At 43.5% G+C, this 22,618-nt stretch overlaps 1 protein-coding gene and 1 pseudogene across 1 annotated transcript; one reads left to right on the top strand and one right to left on the bottom strand.

The window, feature by feature from the left end:
- Positions 1 to 216: 216 nt before the first annotated feature.
- LOC115145351 (proline--tRNA ligase-like) lies at positions 217 to 8,962 on the bottom strand. The gene is given in 14 exon segments (XM_065003209.1): positions 217 to 594; positions 892 to 976; positions 1,233 to 1,443; positions 1,446 to 1,464; positions 1,583 to 1,665; positions 1,829 to 1,926; positions 1,928 to 1,958; positions 2,266 to 2,295; positions 2,298 to 2,342; positions 2,813 to 2,968; positions 3,061 to 3,178; positions 7,013 to 7,384; positions 7,511 to 8,118; positions 8,750 to 8,962. Coding segments are annotated over 13 exon segments (2,022 nt in total). The 5' UTR covers positions 8,096 to 8,118; positions 8,750 to 8,962; the 3' UTR covers positions 217 to 405.
- A 3,758-nt stretch (positions 8,963 to 12,720) lies between these two features.
- Positions 12,721 to 21,840, top strand: LOC115145354 (dynein axonemal intermediate chain 4-like; annotated as a pseudogene).
- The last annotated feature ends 778 nt before the right edge of the window (positions 21,841 to 22,618 follow it).

Genomic DNA, 22,618 nt, shown 5'->3' with positions numbered 1-22,618 from the left:
CTGTCCCAGGGGTTTTTACAGACCTATAAATAAATCTTCCCATGACAATTAAACTCGATTATTACCCCCCCTCTGTGTAATCACGTAAAGGGGAAAAAACCAATAACATTATTTTCACAAGGACAGACAGTTTATTGGGTCGTACTGCTACTGAAGTTTGACAAGCGCACGTGTGCATGTTGTTGTGACAGTGAGAAGAAAATGACAACCAGAAACTTTGTGTACATTCCATTAAAGGCCTTTTAGTTATAGTGACAATATTACAACAGATTGTATGACAGGTTACGCCCACTCTAAAATACTATTTGATCTCTAGGTAAGAGTATGCACAGCTCATGAGCACCGCAACATTCTCAATCCCTGAACGTGGGGATGCAGCTTGCAACACTGTCTCTTCTATGTAATTTAACTCAATTTGTGTTGTTCACTGGTGAAAAGAGAGAGTTCATTGTTCTTTTTGATTGACAGGTCTAGGTTGACTGATGAAGAGAATGTGTTAAAAGCTGTGTTTTCCTTTCTGATAGGAACGTCTCGCAGAACGGTGACCCCTTTACCAGAATGACGAAGCTGGGAGTTCCTGCCTTTATAAAACACCTGTCAAATAAGCAGGGAAGAGCCGTGAGAAAACAAGTCACAGTATAACAGTGAGTTCAAACAACTTTGTGAGAAGAAAATACATTCTGTACATTTTATGCTGAAGAATTGTAATGAGAGGCTTCTCGGGGTTGACTTGATGTAATGACTCTTTCTCATGGTCTTCAAAGAACAGCTAAGGAATAGTGGTTTCAGAATGGCAAAATAGTTGGAACCAACTGAGGAAAGCAATTTCAGAGACAGTATAACCCAAAAACTGTTGAATGAAACCAACGAATCAAAGTCAAATATACTAACCTGAAGGTTTTGGGGAGAGTACTTCCTGTTAATGTCCCAGGGTGGGAGTTCCTCTCCAAACATGAGTTTCAGGTGATCTAGGAAGCTGAAAAGCAAATGTCATGTTCATCATTATGCTACGTTACGTATTATTTTGAGTAATTTGTTACTTAGCAATGTAATGTTGGTCTACTTTAGACACTACTTGTAGTCATATTTGGGGTTGGGATTGTAGAGTATTGGATGATTTATAGAACCAACACACCTACATGTAATGTCTGCTTTTATGTAGACCTTTCCAACCACACCTTCTGTTTAGAGAGAGAGAGAGAGAGAGAGAGAGTGCGAAGGGGGGATCATACCTGGAGGACTCGCTGAAGGCTGAGATGAAGTCTGTTTGTTGGTATTCGGGGTACAGGAAGAGAACTGGCCAGTGCATGATTCCCGGTTCATCCAGGAACACCTTCACACCTGTGGCCTCCGTAGAACACATACCATCCAGGTCCAGCCCTGCCATGGCTCTACAGGAGCCTCCATCATCCTCACTGTCAGACCTGCGCCTGGGACGCTGATGAGTAACTGGATGCCACGCTCCTGTAAAGCAAATACAAGGCAAGTTAAATGATGAGCAGCCGTTTCCTCATCAACTTATACAGGAATGATGAGATAAGATGCAAGTCTTGTGATTTTTACTTTCTACCATCCTACTCACCTTGATGGCAGCCAGTAGGGCCTCTCTCTCACTGTGCTCCTTCTTCTCTTTGACCTTTGCCTTCCTTGCTTCTCTCCCTACCGCTCTCTTAAACCACAAATACAACAATTTCAGCATAGGTTTATATAAAATATGAACTCCATTTACAAAGATCCACCAAACTGCTTTGTCCACTTATAATCCTTTAAGACTGCGGTGACAAAAGAAGAGTAAAAATGAAGGTCATAAAGAGCACTGGATCATAGCTTCTGTCATGCCTTATGTCTGCTGTAGCTCTCAGCTCCAGCAGCTTCTTGTCTGTCGGCTGCAGCTCGAGTCCCTCTTCACACCACTGCAGGGCGTCTGTATTTTTTCAGCTCTGTGCAACACGTGGCACCTGGGAACAGTCAAGACAGGACATGGAGGATGAAAGGGAGGAGGAGTAAAGGCAGAACTGCTAACTAAAATTAAATACAATTCAGGATTGGGGTCAATCCCCATTTCAATTCAGAAACTAAACCAAATTCCAATTTGTCCTTGTTGAAAAGCATTGAAGAGAATTGGAATTTCACTGTACTTCCTGAATTGACTGGAATTTAAATGTAATTGACCCCAACCCTGACACACACTTGCCTCATAGTAAATGTGTTGTGTCTACATGTGTCTTCCAGTAGAAAAGTAAAATGTGATGTTTATCCTATAACCTCTGATTGATGCTTTGAGGTGGTCTGGTTAAACTCCTTTGCAGCGACAGCATCATTCAGTGCAGAACGCATGTTACCTGCAAGGCAAGAGTATGCTGCGAGTGAAGGATTGCAACAAACATCCCAGAACAAGCTTTGGAAGACTCACAGACAGACTATAAGACCAGTGGTTCCCAACAAGGGGTACTAGGACCCCTGGAGGTACTTGTCCTATCCACAAGGGGTACTAGGACCCCTGGAGGTACTTGTCCTATCCACAAGGGGTACTAGGACCCCTGGAGGTACTTGTCCTATCCACAAGGGGTACTAGGACCCCTGGAGGTACTTGTCCTATCCACAAGGGGTACTAGGACCCCTGGAGGTACTTGTCCTATCCACAAGGGGTACTTGAGAAGAGTCACGAGACCATATGCCTACTGGTAAAATGCACATGTACTCTGGGCAGAGCAAAACTCAGTTGGTGGTACAGTAACTGAAAAAGGTTGGGAACCACTGTACTGGACAAATATCATGAGATCTAACGATGGAAAGATTCTAATAACAGTACCCAGGTGGAAGTGTGCTGCCGCCCGGTTAGTGTGCAGGATGGCATTAACATTATAGTCACTGCAGCTCTTCTTCAGCCCAGCCGTATAGGACACGATCGCCTTCTTGTAGTTCTTCTCCTTGAAGTAGTCGTTCCCCTCATCTTTCAAGGCTTGCTCTGAGGAAAAACAACATTCCCCTTGATTCTAAGATCTGGACTGCTGGTCCTACATCAGCACTGGGTAGAAAGTACAGTAATGGCTGTCATACCTTCTAGTGGTCTGTCATCGTCGTGTATAATGGACTGAATAGCAGCCAGCTCCGGGTGTTTCATGGGGTCGATCTCCTCAGGGGCTGTCTTCATGAACATGGGCACCTTATCAAACTCCTGCAGTACAGTGGAATAAATGATGTAATTGAATTAGAAATAGACTGGAGCCTGTGGCCCCTGAAACCCAAGAGGACAGTTCTGGGCATAGCAGTGTGCACTCAGTTGAGTAACGTTAACGTTACACACAGTTATGGGCATTGCTGGCCTTTTTGTAACTAATAACCAACTAGCTAGTAATATAGCCAATACATGAGACTTGACAGTATCACAAATTGTAGAGAAAACTGTGTTTTAACTTAAGTATAAAAAAAGGGTTTGGCTATGTAAAACATCTTTGGTAGTATTCTAGCTAGCTAACGTTTCTTGTGGTTAGCTCCCATCCACAGATACTGGTGAAGTCGGAAGTTTACATACACTTAGGTTGGAGTCATTAAAACTAGTTTTTCAACCACTCCACACATTTCTTGTTAACAAACTATAGTTTTGGCAAGTCAGTTAGGACATCTACTCTGTGCATGACACAATACATTTTTCCAACAATTGTTTACAGATTATTTCACTGTATCACAATTCCAGTGGGTCAGAAGTTTACATACACTAAGTTGAATGTGCCTTTTAACAGCTTGGAAAATTCCAGAAAATTATGTCATGGCTTTAGAAACTTCTCATAGGCTAATTGACATCATTTGAGTAAATTGGAGGTGTACCTGTGGATGTATTTCAAGACCTACCTTCAAACTCAGTGCCTCTTTGCTTGACATCATGGGAAAATCAAAAGAAATCAGAAAAGACCTCAGGAAAAAAAAAATGGTAGACCTCCACAAGTCTGGTTCATCCTTGGGAGCCATTTCCAAACACCTGAAGGTACCATGTTTATCTGTACAAACAATAATACGCAAGTATAAACACCACGGGACCACGTAGCCGTCATACCGCTCAGGAAGGACCTTGTTTCCTCCAGCATCTTCACAGGTACAAAAGTATCTATATCCACAGTAAAACGAGTCTTATAATCGACATAACCTGAAAGGCCGCTCAGCAAGGAAGAAGACACTACTCCAAAACCACCATAAAAAAAAGCCAGACTACTATTTGAAACTGCACATGGGGACAAAGATCGTACTTTTTGGAGAAATGTCCTCTGGTCTGATGAAACAAAAATAGAACTGTTTGGCCATAATGACCATCGTTATGTTTGGAGGAAAAAGAGGGATGCTTCCAAGCCGAAGAACACCATCCCAACCGTGAAGCACGGGGTGGCAGCAACATGTTGTAGGGGTGCTTCAAGACATCAGTCAGGAAGTTAAAGCTTGGTCACAAATGGGTCTTCCAAATGGTCAATGACCACCCCATGCATACTTGCAAGCAAAGTTGTGTCAAAATGGCTTAAGGACAACAAAGTCAAGGTATTGGAGTGGCCATCACAAAGCCCTGACCTCAACCCTATAGAACATTTGTGGGCAGAACTGAAAAAAGCGTGTGCGAGCAACGAGGCCTACAAACCTGACTCAGTTACACCAGCTCTGTCAGGAGGAACGGGCCAAAATTCAACCAACTTATCATGGGAAGCTCGTGGAAGGCTACCTGGAACGTTTGACCCAAGTTAAACAATTTAAAGGCAATGCTACCAAATACTAATAGAGTGTAAACTTCTGACCCACTGGGAATGTGATTAAAGTATAAATAATTCATTCTCTACTATTATTCTGACATTTCACATTCTTAAAATAAAGTGGTGATTCTAACCGACCTAAGACAGGGATTTCTTACTAGGATTAAATGTCAGGAATTGTGAAACACTGATTTTAAATGTATTTGGTGTATGTAAACTTTCGACTTCAACTGTAGCTTGCTGGCGAACGGTTAGCCAGCATATACGGTATAACAGCATAACGGTTAGCCATATATAGTTAACTACAAATGAGAGTGCTATCAGTCGTTTGTGTGGTGATGCGGTTAACGTTACGTCTTACCAGTTCTTCTCAGAAAAGGCATTGCTATATTTCTCTTTTTTAAATTTCTCCATAAAGTCATCCATGCCGTCGTCGCTATCATCGCCCTGTTGTACTAGTGAAGCCATATTCGCTACAAATAAGGTGGATATGTTTGAAGATTAAACTAGTTGTTGAATTACAGTTTTAGTATGACTACTGAAGCGACACGTATGAACATTTGCATTACAAAAATCATTCAAGTTGTTTACACGTGAATGTTGCGGTGCCACATCAAAATGCTTCCGTAGAGGGAACAGAAATACGACTCAATTGTTCCGTAGCAATGTGTGTATCTGACTCGAGTGGAGAGATCCATAATTTGCACTATATTTTTCTGTGAGTCCAGTTGAAACATTGACACAAGGCAATAAGAATTACAAATGTGTTCATTGATTTTCACGACAGACATCAAACATGCATGGCTACTGAACCATATATTTATGGTCTCCTATTCCAACCTACCCAAACACCTGCATGTCCATCTCAGTGTAATAATATATTTCAGTCCAGCTCAGTTCGTATCAGACAAAGATTAGTGCTAGTAGGTATAGGCCTGTTGGACACTAGCCTCTTTGCTACTTGTCATCATCCCACCCAACCACAAGCATGCCCATTTCAGAGGACCAATAGATTTCCATGTTCAATAGTTTAGTCAAATCAAATTTTACTTGCCACATGTGCCGAATACAACAAGTGTAGACTTTACCGTGAAATACTTACAAGCCCGTAACCAATAGTGCAGTTCAAGAAGAAAATACTTACCAAGTAGGCTAAAATTAAAAGTAATAATAAAAATGAACACAATAACGAGGCTATATACAGTGGGCACCGGTACCGAGTCAGTGTGCAGGGGTACAGGCTAGGTAATCTGTACATGTAGGTGGGGGCGAAGTGACTATGCATAGGTAACAAACAAACAGCAGCAGTGTACGGGGGGGGGGTCAATGTAAATTGTCCGGTGGAGATTTTTTATGAATTGTTCAGCAGTCTTGTGGCTTGGAGGTAGAAGCTATTGGTCCTAGACTTGGCGCTCCGGTACCACTTGCCATGTGGTAGCAGAGAAAACAGTCTATAACTGGGGTGACAGGAGTCTGACAATTTTATGGGCTTTCCTCTGACACCGCCTATTATATAGTTCCTGGATAGCAGGAAGCTTGGCCCCAGTGATGTACTGGGCCTAACGCACTACCCTCTGTAGCGCCTTATGGTCAGATGCCGAGCAGTTGCCATACCAGGCGGTGATGCAACCAGTCAGGATGCTCTCGATGGTGCAGCTGTAGAACCTTTTGAGGATCTGGGGACCTATGCCAAATCTTTTCAGTCTCCTGAGGGGGAAAAGGGTTTGTCGTGCACTCAGTAGTCCAGTTCCATGTCAAGATCAGTGCAACTCAGACTGTCTCCACACATCTGAGTAGGTCTACAAGTCCATCCCTACTGAGGAACGTTGTCTCACCAGTCTGCTGACAGATCACCTCAAACCTGGGCGTCTCCTCGGCAGCCTTCTGTCCCACTACCACCACGTACGGGTATCCAAGCCGACTGGCGTCCTTCAGCCTCTTACCAATGGTCATCTGTGTCCGGTCATCCAGAACCACCTCACCTCTTAGCCTAGGCAGAGCCTCCCCCAGACTGAGGGCCAGCTCCTCAGCTAAACCAGCCACCTCATCCACCTTACTGCCCCTTTTAGGGGCAGAACACAGACCTGATAGGGGGCAAGCAGCCCAGGCCAGCGGATTGCCTCCTCCGTGGACATCACCTCGATGGCAGCAGCGAGGATCCGGGTCACACCCAGCCCGAAGCAGCCCATCTCAGTGACAGCAGGCTTGTTCTGGGTGTTGTTGAAGGTGGCGTTGAATATGTGGGAGTACTTGGTGCCTAGGTAGAACGTATGGCCTACCTCTATGCCCTTAGACTCCACCAGCGTTCCCTCCTGGCACTGTGGGCAGTCTGTCCGGCCTGGTTCCATGGTCTCCACATTGGCAGAAAAGGAGCAGCTACCACAGACCAGTAGCCTGTCCTCTCCGATGTCTGCGGGGAGCTGAAACTCATGGGAGAGTTTACCTCCAATGTTTCCTGTATCAGCGTGGACCTGGACAATGCACAGGCCTAACCGAGAGAAAAGGCGGGTGTAAGCCTGGCACACAGATTCATATGTGTGGTATGCAGCTTCTTCGCTCATGTCAAATGTGTACATGTCCTTCATGTAGAACTCCCGCCCGCGTAGAAGCCCAAACCGAGGCTTCGGCTCATCACGGAACTTGCGGGTGATCTGCATATACAAATGAAACACACATCAGTTTATTACCATTATAATATCAACCCAAGTGTATGAAAAGAAGAAAGAAGCCACACTCTGAATAAACTAATTAATCAGGCTTCATACTGTATCCTATACCTGGTAGAGTAGCAGAGGCAGCTGCCTGTAGGACAGGGTTCCCTGAGAGGCCAGTAGCTCGGTCACAGCCTCCTCATGGGTGGGGCCCAGGCAGAATTCCGCCCCGTGGCGGTCCCTCAGGCGGAACAGCTCTTTCCCCATCAGGTCCCAGCGCTCACTGCGTCTCCACAGCTCTGCCGAACACAGGCTGGGCATGTCCAGCTTCTGCCCACCGATCCCCTGCATCTCCTGGTCGATCAGCCTCACCAGCTTCTCCATGGAGCGCACAGTGGCCGGGAGGTAGTAGTAGCAGCCAGGGTTGGAGGGGTGAATGAGACCTGCCTGCTGCATCAGTCTCTGGCTCTTGCAGGTCATATCCACCTGAGCACGCTTCTCCTGGCCCACATCACGCAGGTTGGAGGGCTGGAAGAGATGGGAGACTAGGGGAAGGTGTGTGCTAGGGGGAAGGTGTGTGCTAGGGCGGGAGATGGAGTCAGTGGGGGCATGTCCAGCAGCACAGCTCAAATCGCTTTTACAGGGAGTGCTCATGGCTCTGGGTAGGCGGGGCAAGACTCTCTGCCAAAGGTGATGCATCAACACTTCCATTGTAGCAGACTGGTGTCAATATCCTTGAATTAAGAAAAAAAATACATATAATTGCTTGACCGGTGGGTATAATTTGTGGAACGTTCCAACAGGAATATGTTCCAAAAACTTTGTAAATAACAAGGTTGCCAACAAACAACGCATACAAAGTTGTCTAGCGGTCGAATAAAATTCCGGGTAGGGAGGGGGCTATTTCATTAAAGTTTCACTCACCACGTTAATTCTGAAAAATGTCTCTCAAACATTAACAATACGCTATGTGGTGAGTTGATGCCTATTCGGCAGCTAGTTAGCTAGATGAATTGATTATGCTACTTTGTATGCGTTGTTTGTTGGCAACCTTGTACTTTAAGAAGTTCTTGGAACATATTCCTGTTGGAACGTTCCACAAATTATACCCACCCTGTTACACCATGACACTTATTTTGTTGGGCAATGCAATACCATAATAACATTATATCATTCAATGGTAAAATATTTAACCATTGACAGTACCAGGTTGCTAGCTAGATGCGTTCAAATAAAATATCTTTGATTCAACCTTAATGTTAGCCAGGCAGGTGTAACGTTAGCTGTCTGTAAAGCTAGTTAAGAGGCAAGTTAGCTAGCTAAACTCTGCCAAGCAATTCGGGAGGAAGTAAGAGAGGAACTCACCTTGTGTAAAGATAGTGAAACGATGACCTAGTATTTTGATTCATACGAGGTGTATTAGTTACACGAGAGAAGAATGCTAGCCATGCTTCCTCTTAAGAGTAACGTATATCTCCCTGGATAACTATTCCCAGTGTACTGCCACCTACTGTGCTGGAGTAGCTATCGTTAGCTAAAAATGTGTTCTTTTTTAAATCCAAAATTTGATTTTCAAAATGTAGAGAATGCATGATGTTATGTGATGGACAAACACAGTCCAGAAAAGCAGACAACGGAGTCCCAAAACGAGGTTATTCATCTATTTCCTGACCAATCAGGATCGTATCCGTTTCAATGGATGTTCAACTGTAAAAGGTTATGGGAGGAGTATGTTTCTATGGTAATATGACATGAGAAACTGTGAAGCTAGCTTGCTTGCGGCTTTAAATGTGTTAAAATAGCTAGATAGTTTACTAACGAAGTAAAACACCACTATTTCGTCCGTACTTAAGACGACGTAAGAGCACCAAACTGTCCACCACCACAGCGAAACTAAAGAAACCCACTCTGAAATAGTGATTGGTCGTTCGCGAACGAGTAGGCTCTAAGAGCCTGTCTTGAAGGTGAACGTTGGGAGCCGGATCACATATCAGAAGAGACGAATCTATTTATACAAATATGAAAAAATTAAGATATGAATAATCAAAAGATTTAATTGAACAGATTTAACTAATTGAAAGAACGAATAAATAAAATAATATAGGCCTGTTGGATTCGGGGTCAACTTTGAACATTGAAATATTAAAGACATGATAGATCAGAAGCATGGAATGTAAGGAGTGAAAGAGAATGGGGTTTGTCCGAAGGTAATGGTTTTCTGTGGAAGGACAGATGGCTTTGGAATGTTTTTTAAATTTTTAATTATGAACACAACAAATACAAAAAAACATAAATATACAAACATAGAGTACATAAACCTAACATATTAAAAGATAATTTTTCAATTTGTTAAATAACTTTATGGTGTGTATTGCTTTTTTATTTTTTTTTTTACATTCACTGATCATTTAAAAAATAATATTTTAATTCTATCTTAAATAATGTGTAGAGGGGTTTGTTCTCCGCCCACTTCATTTTATGGATAAATAATCTTCCATGAAAGATAAACAAATTAACAATGAAAGTTAAATCAGGGTCCATATAATTTGGATCAAAATAAAACATAACATCAGTCTCTCAAATTAACATTAATAGTCGTTTCTTTTAAAATAAAATCTTCTAACTCACCACAAGATCTTCTGACATAAGAGCAGTCCCAAAATAAATGGTCAAGAATTTCTGGGTCACAACCACAAAATACACATTTGTTATCAATAGCTATTTTAAATCTGTGTATAATAAAGGTCTTTACAGGGTAGATTCTATGAATGAGTTTGTATGATACTTTTCACCTTATTAGATATACAATATTTACCAAAGAACAATGAAACTTGGTTCCAGTTCATTGTCCTAGGGCTGCATTCCAGTACATTTTAGCAGAGGGAATAGTATTGACATAGTCTTTATATATATATATGTTGTTACATTTATAGTTTAAAATGTCAATTCCTTCTAATTGTATTGAGGCTACAAAATCCTCAATAGTTGCACTTGGAGTACTGTTATATTCTCCTAAAAAAAGAATAGCACCTTTAGGGACAGCTCTAACAACAATTTGATACTCCTCGGGAGTGAATGTAACATTGTGTTTTCCCATGCTGGATAATCATATAATCATAATGCTGGATAAATATATAGTTGTCCATCATTATTTAATAATTGTTTAACCCAAATTATGTTGTTGTCAAACCAGTTCTGGAAAAATAAAGTTTTTATTTTTATTTTATGTCGTTATTATTCCAGATTGTATACCTATGTGGGGGGAAAATGTGTTTGAGGTTCCAAGTTAGAAGTACTTGTTTATGGAAGTTTGTAAGCTTAATAGGGATTTTACCCATATCAAAGTTGCATTTTAGTAAGAATTCTAGACCCCCAATCTGTTGGAATATTACAATTAGGGATGATATTCCAAATGCAATCCTTATTTCTTAAATAGTTTTGTATCCATTTGATCTTAAATATTATATTAGAGGTTTTAATATCCAAAGCATTTAACCCTCCCTCACTTTGGATTCTACATATTACCGCTTTTCTTAAATAATGCAAATAGATTCATTAAAAATCCTACAATGTGATTTTCTGGATTTTTTTTCTCATTTTATCTGTCATAGTGGAAGTGTACCTATGATGAAAATTACAGGCCTCTCATCTTTTTAAGTGGGAGAACTTGCACAATTGATGGCTGACTAAATACTTTTTTGCCCCACTGTATATGGCAGACCAATCCGAACTCATCTCTCGGCATGTCCAGCCCACTCATTATCTCAGCCAATCATGGCTAGTGGGAAGGTTGCGCTTTTTCTGTAGTTTAACCAACAAGACTAGTAATTTAACAAAAAAAAGAATTACATTCAAACGGCTCTCCTTTTTAGTCGTGACTTGCAACATACACCTAGTTTCCTGAATCGGGTCACACATGCTGAGCACTTGTTGGCTGCTTTTCCTTCACTCTGAGGTCCAACTCCTCCCAAACCATCTCAATTGGGTTGAGGTCTCGTGAATGTGGAGGCCAGATCATCTGATGCAGCACTCCATCACTCTCCTTCTTAGTCAAATAGCCCTTATACAGCCTGGAGGTGTGTTTTGGGTCATTTTCCTGCTGAAAAACAAATGATAGTCCCACTAAGCGCAAACCAGATGGGATGGTGTATTGCTGCAGAATGCTGTGGTAGCCATGCTGGTTAAGTGTACCTTAAATGCGAAAGAAATCACTCACGGTGATTGTAGAACAATTTTTGTTCGCTTAAAGATCCTTCACATGTGATAGAGAGACACCACTGTCCTCAATGGTACTCCCACCGGCTTTGGTCTTTGTCGTGGTATTTAGCAACTTGGTTACGCTGTTACTCCTCGCAGTTCCAGACAGGACAGGTCACAGGGAAGATTGAAAACAACAGACAGCAGGGATCTAGACATCCACAATTCCGGGACAATCCACGGTCCCAGCCACAATGGCTAACCGTGTCGCAGGCTGCGTTCAAAAGCCCTCAAGAAAACCCTGCTAGCTGCTACGCCAGGATCACTGGACAGAGACTAGCAGTCCCAGCAATTTATGCCAACTGCGTCGCAGGTTCCAAACTAAAAAGTTAACTAGCTACTAAGAACTTTCCTATTCACTTTGTAAACAATTAGAGCCATACTATATTTCTGCGCTCGTGAGCGAGCTTTTACAACCCTGCCTGGAAACCGCCCTCCATTCACTTTTCATGGTAAAAAAAACAAAAAACAGCCTCATTTGCTGTATGATTTGGAGATGTTTGAACTGGGCCATGACCGTTTCTAAATGAAAGCGCCATTTTTTGTAGAGGTTTGGGCAGAGTGTATTTTAGTCTTTTGCAGTTACTTTTTTTTTCAACAAATAATGCATGCCTCCAATAGCGAGTGCTAAACTCTGACCGCACATTCTGCAAGATTGATTGTCTTAATCAAACAGTTTAAAAGTCAATGCTACAGCCCACACTTCTATGCAAAAGACAATTAGTTGTTCAATATTATTTGTATAAATACATAAATATGTTAGGCGACCTGCTGCTATGCCTTGGTATAGGTTCTGAGATGAATTAGGCTATGATGTTGCGCTCCTATCGCACAGCAATACTGTAGCCTACCCATAGCCTACTGCCAAATATTGTAAAGAGGTTACCGGTCTATTAACTTTTTTTTCCCCCACAATTTTGTGGTATCCAATTGTTAGTAGTTACTATCCTGTTTCTCCTGTACGGGCTCGGGAGAGACGAAGGTCGAAAGCCATGCGTCCTCCGAAACACAACCCAACCAAACCAAACCGCACTGCTTCTTAACACAGCGCGCATCCAACCCGGAAGCCAGCCGCACCAATGTGTCGGAGGAAACACAGTGCACCTGGCGACCTGGTTAGTGTGCACTGCGCCGGCCCGCCTCAGGAGTCGCTAGTGCGCGATGCGGACGATGCTAGGCCAATTGTGCGTCGCCCCACGGACCTCCTTGTCGCGACCGGCTGCGACAGAGCCCTAGATGCAGTGCCCTAGACCACTGCGCCACAGGGGAGTCCCCCTGGTCTATTTACTTTTGAGCATGGTTGGCTATTTAATGAGCGATGGTTAAATGCATAGGCGGAATAAACCAGTCATGTCAGAAAAGGAGAGACATGTCCTGCAATAAAATTAAAATAAATATGTTAGGTGACCTGCTGGTATGCAATGTCCTTATCAACGGCAAATGCGTCTGTTTTATCACTTGGCCTACGTTTGAATGTTTTTATTAGCCTAACATTATTATAATTCCTGTCCATCAAACACCTCCATTGACTCCAAAATAACAATATTTGCTTGCAATAGAGCTGATAAACCACTCGAAGTTGTGTGTCCACATGGTCCAAGATTTGTGTGGATATACGCACACTTTCCCATCATGTTCAAAATGGATAAATACCAACCTTTGTGGGAAAACTGGCTTAGAGTATTTTTTTTTGGTGCTCACCCACCGTTCATAAATGATGCCCCTGATGTTTTAAATGTGTACTGTGTCCTCTCCACAGCCACCACTTGGGACATGTATGGCTCGTTCTGTAGCAGAGGGCTGGGGGAGGCTGCCTTGTCCCTAGACACAGCATCTCTGAGATGATCATTTCAGTTTGTGGTTGGAGACATTTATAATGTTACATATTGAATGCTTTATGACTGATAAAAAACAATGGTTGCTATCCAGACCCTGACAGTGTGCCAAACTCTGTTCCTACGGTGGTGAGCAGAAGAGTTCCCTGGATAAGGAGAGCACTCCGACCCCCACCCCGGAGTGCCTCTGATCCTTTAGCCGTGAGCTGACTGCAAGACGGAACGTCAGCGGCATGGCCTGGAACAAGGGGAAGCCAGTATAGCCCAGTCGCTCCCCAACAATGCTTTATTTATGTGTCCACTAGAACAGGGTTTCTAGGGGCCCCCGCTGGGTGCACGTTTTGTTTTTTAACCGAGCACTACACAGCTGATTCAAATAATCAAAGCTTGATGATGAGTTGGTTATTTGAATCAGCTGATGACGACCACAATGATGGTAATGATTTTATTTATTTAGTGCGTTGTCTTTTGATATGCGTGTTCAAATTGTAAAATAACCTTAACTACATTAAAATGTCTCTCTCTCTTTCTGTCTCCAGGGCCTTCTGGCAGTGGGGTATGGACAGTTTGATTTCAAGGACCATAAATCAGGCCTGGTGGTCTGCTGCTGGTCTCTGAAGAAACCCAAGGACCATAAATCAGGCCTGGTCTGCTGCTGGTCTCTGAAGAAACCCAAGGACCATAAATTAGGCCTGGTGGTCTGCTGCTGGTCTCTGAAGAAACCCAAGGACCATAAATCAGGCCTGGTCTGCTGCTGGTCTCTGAAGAAACCCAAGGACCATAAATCAGGCCTGGTCTGCTGCTGGTCTCTGAAGAAACCCAAGGACCATAAATCAGGCCTGGTCTGCTGCTGCTGGTCTCTGAAGAAACCCAAGGACCATAAATCAGGCCTGGTCTGCTGCTGCTGGTCTCTGAAGAAACCCAAGGACCATAAATCAGGCCTGGTCTGCTGCTGGTCTCTGAAGAAACCCAAGGACCATAAATCAGGCCTGGTGTGCTGCTGCTGGTCTCTGAAGAAACCCAAGGACCATAAATCAGGCCTGGTGTGCTGTTGCTGGTCTCTGAAGAAACCCAAGGACCATAAATCAGGCCTGGTGTGCTGCTGCTGGTCTCTGAAGAAACCCAAGGACCATAAATCAGGCCTGGTGTGCTGCTGCTGGTCTCTGAAGAAACCCAAGGACCATAAATCAGGCCTGGTGTGCTGCTGCTGGTCTCTGAAGAAACCCAAGGACCATAAATCAGGCCTGGTCTGCTGCTGGTCTCTGAAGAAACCCAAGGACCATAAATCAGGCCTGGTCTGCTGCTGCTGGTCTCTGAAGAAACCCAAGGACCATAAATCAGGCCTGGTCTGCTGCTGCTGGTCTCTGAAGAAACCCAAGGACCATAAATCAGGCCTGGTCTGCTGCTGGTCTCTGAAGAAACCCAAGGACCATAAATCAGGCCTGGTCTGCTGCTGGTCTCTGAAGAAACCCAAGGACCATAAATCAGGCCTGGTGTGCTGCTGCTGGTCTCTGAAGAAACCCAAGGACCATAAATCAGGCCTGGTGTGCTGCTGCTGGTCTTTGAAGAAACCCAAGGACCATAAATCAGGCCTGGTGTGCTGCTGCTGGTCTCTGAAGAAACCCAAGGACCATAAATCAGGCCTGGTGTGCTGCTGCTGGTCTCTGAAGAAACCCAAGGACCATAAATCAGGCCTGGTCTGCTGCTGGTCTCTGAAGAAACCCAAGGACCATAAATCAGGCCTGGTCTGCTGCTGCTGGTCTCTGAAGAAACCCAAGGACCATAAATCAGGCCTGGTCTGCTGCTGCTGGTCTCTGAAGAAACCCAAGGACCATAAATCAGGCCTGGTCTGCTGCTGGTCTCTGAAGAAACCCAAGGACCATAAATCAGGCCTGGTCTGCTGCTGGTCTCTGAAGAAACCCAAGGACCATAAATCAGGCCTGGTCTGCTGCTGCTGGTCTCTGAAGAAACCCAAGGACCATAAATCAGGCCTGGTCTGCTGCTGCTGGTCTCTGAAGAAACCCAAGGACCATAAATCAGGCCTGGTCTGCTGCTGGTCTCTGAAGAAACCCAAGGACCATAAATCAGGCCTGGTCTGCTGCTGGTCTCTGAAGAAACCCAAGGACCATAAATCAGGCCTGGTGTGCTGCTGCTGGTCTCTGAAGAAACCCAAGGACCATAAATCAGGCCTGGTGTGCTGCTGCTGGTCTCTGAAGAAACCCAAGGACCATAAATCAGGCCTGGTGTGCTGCTGCTGGTCTCTGAAGAAACCCAAGGACCATAAATCAGGCCTGGTCTGCTGCTGCTGGTCTCTGAAGAAACCCAAGGACCATAAATCAGGCCTGGTGTGCTGCTGCTGGTCTCTGAAGAAACCCAAGGACCATAAATCAGGCCTGGTCTGCTGCTGCTGGTCTCTGAAGAAACCCACAGGATGGATGTCACTGACACCTCTAACATTCCTGTTTTTTTTTGCATCTCAGTTAATATCATTAGTTTCCACAATAGTGCTGTGCCTGTAACCTGGTCCCAGATCTGTGTGTGCTGTATAGCCAACCCCTATGGTCTTTACAATGACAAACATTTGGCAAGACATCACAAACCGATCTGATACCAGACTACTGTACCTGTGCCAGTTTAGAGAATAGTTTTCTAGTGACTACGCTAATGAGTCTTGTGTCTTGGATCTACAGTGGCCTGAGAGGATCTTTACCTGTGAGTGTGGACTCCTCTGCTAGCAACGCCAGTCAGCTAGCTGTGGGGATGCATGACGGCAGAATAGCCACCTACAACGTCGAGACCAGAGAGAAGACACCCGTCATTGACAGCAGGTCTGTGTGTCCTCAGAGAGAATGCGAGACAAAATCTACATGTTTTATTTCTCATAGACAGCAGGTGGCACTCAGACAGACAGGCTAAATGATTTACAAAGCATAGCCAATGTCCACCAACATTTTTGCTTCACCCACAGGCTATACCTTTGTGATTAGTCAGTGGAGTTTCTTTGAAACAGAATTACTTATGAATTATTACAGTGTCTCCTGTACATTTGTCCTCCCCCATTTCTCATCATCCATTTGTATGTCTGTTGTTGTTATGGCTGGTTACCTAAGCTGGGATGACAGAGTAACTGTATCTATTTTTAATCATCCCCATTTCCAGTAGACACTGAAATATGTACTGATCTCATCTTACACAGACGTAACAAAGCTGGTAGAACTGGCATCTGTGAGAGTGCTACAGGAAACCTGCGTATTGACTATAAAATGCCAACCCTGCACGGGAGGTTCACTGCATTTGTAAAGAACCTCAAACTATTTATTTAAAATTAATTTAACATTTTTAAATTTAACCTTTATTTAACTTGGCTAGTTCTTAGTTGAAGCACACTTATATATATATATGTGTGTGTGTGTGTGTGTGTGTGTGTGTTTATCCCTGTGTAGTGACTGTGCCCACAAACACTCTAGCCCAGTTTGGCAGGTGAGGTGGATAGACCATGTGTGTGTGTGTGTGTGTGTGTGTGTTTATCCCTGTGTAGTGACTGTGCCCACAAACACTCTAGCCCAGTTTGGCAGGTGAGGTGGATAGACCATGTGTGTGTGTGTGTGTGTGTGTTTATCGCTGTGTAGTGACTGTGCCCACAAACACTCTAGCCCAGTTTGGCAGGTGAGGTGGATAGACCATGTGTGTGTGTGTGTGTGTGTTTATCCCTGTGTAGTGACTGTGCCCACAAACACTCTAGCCCAGTTTGGCAGGTGAGGTGGATAGACCATGTGAGGGGTCCGTCAGGGGAGGACAAGGGAGAGACTCTGTAGATCAGCAGGATAAGCAAGTGGTTCCTGTGGAAATGCCTCGACTGCACAGGTACAGATTTACTTTAATATCTGAAAGTTGTGGGAACCCTTTCTCCTAGTGTTTTCAAAAAAGTGTGCCCCTTCCAATTATCCCAAATACCCACTCACTGGAGACTACCCGCCCTATTTCTGTAGACCCTTTTGCAGACAACTCTTGTAGACATTTCCCGACATAACCTTCCAGTAATAAGCGTAGTCGTAATGTCCTTTAACCTGTGCCTCCCCCATGAAGCTGAAGAGGACGAGGAATGAGAAAGCCAATAAGCAAGCTGGAGAAAAAGAGAAGAAGAGCGAGGCATGATAAACAAAGGCACAGTCAATTTAGTGTATGTAAACTTCTGACCCACTGGAATTGTGAATGATAAGTGAAATGATCTACCTGTAAACAATTGTTGGAAAAATTACTTGTGTCGTGCACAAAGTAGATGTCCTAACCGAGTTGCCAAACTTTAGTTTGTGAACAAGAACTGTGTAGAGTGGTTGAAAAACAAGTTTTAATGACTCCAACCTAAGTGTATGTAAACTTCCAACTTCAACTGTACATGCATTACTTCTGTGTTAATACTTTATTTATTGGTCCTATGGACTCCAATGTCTACCTGGCTGGTACAGTAGAGGGCCACATCCACAAGTGTCCTTGTTCTTACAATGAGCAGTTCCTTGAGACCTAGAGGGCACACAAGGTTAGGATCAGTTCAACCTAGGACTGTTGCAGTGACCGTATTAACCCCACACCGGCGATCACGAGTCATGAGGGCAGTCAAATTACGCATGACCGTTCGTTTCGTCACGGTAATTAAGCTTCTCCAAGCTCTGATGCTGCTGCTGGTCATTTGTATCCTACCAAACTTGCTAACTGTCTGGTACTCAGCACTCTATTATCCCTCTAATCACTCTGACATCAATGCAAATGTTTCGAAAATCAAATAAAACACTTTATGAGAGCCAATGAGCTGATGTTGCGCCACATTTCTATAGGCTATGCAATTGCTGGAGAAAACAGAGTGATGGACGTGAAAATACTGCCCCCTACATCAAAGAAGTGAATAACTCTAAAATAGAGGAGTATCTATTTCTTTGTTAACTGCTCAACACAGAACATCTGCATGTGCTCACTCCCTCAAATCGTTTGGAGAAAATATTTAGATTTTATTCAGCTTTGTTCAATTTTATTCTTCATGACATCCCGGTTCAACCCGAGCCTCAACCACGAGTCTAACCTTCTCCTTGCTCCCAGGGCCCTCTGTCCCACATCACATGGTCTCTGTTCTGCTCGGACATCTTCCTGATCTGCTCTGATTAGACAATTCAGCTGTGGCGGCAGGATCTGTTCCCTCCTGTGCTGGGCTTCACGCGCACCCAGAGGACAGTCTATGACATGTGTTCCCCCAAGTGGGCCACCGTGCTTGGATCCGTCCTGGGAGCCAGCAGGTGAGTTGTCTTTTTTTCTTTCTCCTTTTCTGTTACTTTCAATCTCTTAATAAATTGTGAGGGAACAATTGATTTCACCCTGTCTCTTTCCCTCCCTCTCTAGTTCCTTATCTTAAAATGATGTTCCAAAGACATTATTGATCAACACGTTACTTTGAGCATCATGGCTGTATGAATAACCATCGTCTCTCTCCCCAGCCTGGACCCCACCATCGTGAGCCTTGCCAGTCCTGGGGTGAAGCTGACCTCCCTGCTGTTTGCTACGGAGACAGACTGCAACCTGGTGACGGACAGGTCAGTGTCTACCGGCTCAAGAACCTCACCGTGGGAGAGGCAACTCAGGTGGGCAGGAGATTAGATTAGAGTGCATTTTACAGCACACTCTTCAGGATAATCTTCATTGAAAGTGCTTTTTAGTCCAAGACTAGGTTCAATTATGTGTCGTGTAAACCGGCCCTTCGGGTTTGAGTTTAAGCCAACTGCATTGTATCAACTACAGGAAAGAGTAGAAAGATGGGTCTTGTGGCAGAAACCTTGCAATTACCGTGTTTTATTGCTCTGTTCTTACAGAGGGACTCATCTTTGTGCAGTATGTCCTATCCTGTATGACCTAACTTTCAAACATGCTTCAAACTGTTCCGTCTGATGACAGACCACCGAAAGGGGCAATAAGCAGTTGGTACATCCATTTTTGGACTTATAAATGAATGATATGTACCCGTTGATTCCCAGAGATTTATTACTTATAAATGCCCCGTGAGCTTAGTTCAACTGCCGTACCATATCAGAACCCAAGTTAAACTTGTTTTTACTCCAATGTTTGTAAACAAAGTAGATGTAAACAAATGTTGTATATCACAATAAACATGGTTACAATTATAATCCAGTACTTGCATCCATAGCGGTCTTTGAATTTGACAGTGGTTGCATTTCTCCATCCCCCCGCTTTATACCGGAACAGTGGTGGGGAGAACTCTCTGTCATTGTTTCAACTGCTGATTGTCACTTGTTACAGTACTTTGCCGACTAAGAATGTATTTTATAAACATGCTGCTTTGGGCTGGATGTGTCAATGTGAAGTTTACCATTGAAAATGGTCTATGAGCTGTGTGGCCTCAATTAGCCACTAAATCCCTAGTTTGAATGCACCGGTTGTCTTGAAGCTGTGCAGCGCCATTTTCCCTACATTTCCCCCCACGTGGGCTAACCAGCTAGCCATTTGAGTTCTAGACAATGAGCTTTAGCCCTTTACATTTGAGTGACAGCTAGCAATAGGCCTGCCCAGCGTTATCCAATGAGGTTGCAGGCTAGGCCCAACGGCTCAAGGGACACAGCAGAGAGTGAGAGCGATGACTTAGTGCCCATATAGGACGTTGTACGGGGACCACATTGTGAGGGATACTACTTTCAGAACTACTGGCTAAAAAGTATTCAAATGTAAAGGAGAATCTCTTTAAAGGGAAAAACAATGTTGCCTCATCGTGATGCTGTGACCGTTGACTCTTTGCTTCTTGAAAGTCATATATCTTAAACTAATTGCTGACATGCGAAACATTTTGGGACTGTAGAACAGTGGACTAATGAAAAAAATACCAAAAAGGTCGTTTTTGATTGGATTTTCCCTTTAATTGCCATATTCTGCCCAGATCAAAGCTTCAATTCCTCAGTCTGTGGGGGCTGTTATCTCCCTGGGCAAACAAAGTTTACAGTCAAATGTCTTCCACAGAATTCAATAGTACATATTGTACTGTATCTTATGGCATCTTTTTTCTCTCCCCTCAGGTGTAAGACGTTAGAGGACATCATCGGCTCCACCTTGGCCAGCCAGCTGTGCGAGGGACAGATCTTTCTATGGGTGGAGAGTAGATGGACACCCTGTGTCTTATGTGTCCCACAAGCCTGCCTCATCATTGGCTGTCTCCATAATGTTTGGTCCTCAGGGAAGTATTGTAGGAGACTGAACGTCTCCATTTCAGACCTCCAATGAGATTAGTGGAGACCATGTCTGCAGACGGACTGCATGTTTTGGTTTTATATTGAGAATAGAAAATATGATAATGTATTATTACCTTGAAACATGTTTCCGCTTGTACACTCACTCTCTCTCTCAAAGTTAAGATCAATATCTACATCAGCCAAATGTTTCTTTCCATCTTTTTGTTTTACCTGGCACAATGCCTAGTTCCAGTCTTCAATAATAGCATAACACAGAAATAGTTGGAATTGATGTCATCCAATTTGATGGAAATTCTGCCTGATTCTATGAAGCTGCTGATCTTGTTGACCAAACAGGAAAGGTGTCATTGAGCTTGTTCTGACGACTGAGGGTCTCTGAGTGACTGTCACACACACCCCTCGGCCTCCCACAACTCAGCTAATGCATGTCATTATGTGGTTAAAGGTTTTCCCTGACATTTCAGAAAGGGTTAAAGGTCATTGGGAGTTAAAAAGGCTCGAACGGAGTGGAATCTAAAGCTTCATGAACGAACATAAACATCTGGTAAAATGGACATCTGACAGGAGTCTCATGATGGTAGTAAACAGATATACCATTATGACTTCTCTCTCTGTGTCTACCTATCTGTTGTCTGGATCACTACCCTTGTTTCCAAATCAGTGGTTTTCATCAAAGCAGACAACTAGATAAAGAAATAAAAAAATTGCATTTAGACTCAAATCCTTGAGTCTACTGATGCAACCGTGCGTCAATCTAATTAACATAATACACCAATTCCCATCAACATCATCAATTCAAGCTAGAAATATCTTCTTCTTTTTTTGTGTGGGCTGTGTCTCAATCCGCCTATGTCGGCCCTCCAAGTCTGCAGTGGAAAGTGACAGAGCCACAGCGCTGTTTGTCAGACCATGAGACATACTCATACTCATGAAAATGTCTTGTAGTGTCCGAACTGTTTGGCTTACTAAAGATGACTCTCACAAACGATAGTGTTCTCTGTTTTGCTCCATAACCCCCACGGGACACTGAATGTAACCAGGTACTAGTGTAAAACATTTTAAATGTTAAGTGTAAAAACCAAAAAGAGAATATTTCCTGAGCCGATGTGTTAACCTCTGTCTGTATCTTCCGAACCGTTTGTGCTACAAAATAATATGACCCCACTGTGGAAAGAGGAGACTCTTCTTTTTGCTCTATGACCCCTACAAGTGTCATGGGACTCTGAAGGTCACCAGGTACTAGTGTAAAACATTCATGGAAGTATGGAGGAGGTTTTGTAGCAACAAAAAAAGGGGTTAAATGTGTAAAAAAAAATTGCTTTCTTTAAAAAAAAACCTGAATGTGTTATTGTCACGGCTTTCGGTGGAAGAAGAGGAGTCATTGGACCAGAATGCAGCGGGGTACGTGTTCATCTTTACTTAGCTTCACTGACTGAACACTGAATACAAAATAATAAAAGAATAGCCGAAACAGTTCTGCGAGGTGCAACCAACACTAAACAGGAAATAACCACCAAAACAGGCTACCTAAGTATGGTTCTCAATCAGAGACAACGAAAGACAGCTGTCCCTGATTGAGAACCATACCAGGCCAAAAACAAAGAAATACAAAACCTAGACATGCAAACATCGAATGCCCACCCACATCACACCCTGGCCAAACAGAACATAGAAACATACAAAGCAATCTACGGTCAGGGCGTGACAGTTATTCAATGCATTTCTAAGGGCTCCCCCTTTTAGAGATTGTAGCCCTTTCCTGCAGTCAAATGACCTAGTGGCCTCATGGGTAGAATGTTATTCATATTTTTCATAGTTTCATAATGAATAAACTTTCCTTTTTTTACCAGCAAAAATCCAGTGTTACTATGGCAAACAGTTTTGTTATATTCCAATCTTCA

Source organism: Oncorhynchus nerka, linkage group LG17 (genome assembly GCF_034236695.1).
Source record: "Oncorhynchus nerka isolate Pitt River linkage group LG17, Oner_Uvic_2.0, whole genome shotgun sequence".
Lineage (NCBI taxonomy): Eukaryota > Metazoa > Chordata > Actinopteri > Salmoniformes > Salmonidae > Oncorhynchus > Oncorhynchus nerka.
The sequence above is the reverse complement of the archived record's forward strand: the minus strand, read 5'-3'. Positions and strand labels throughout refer to the sequence as shown.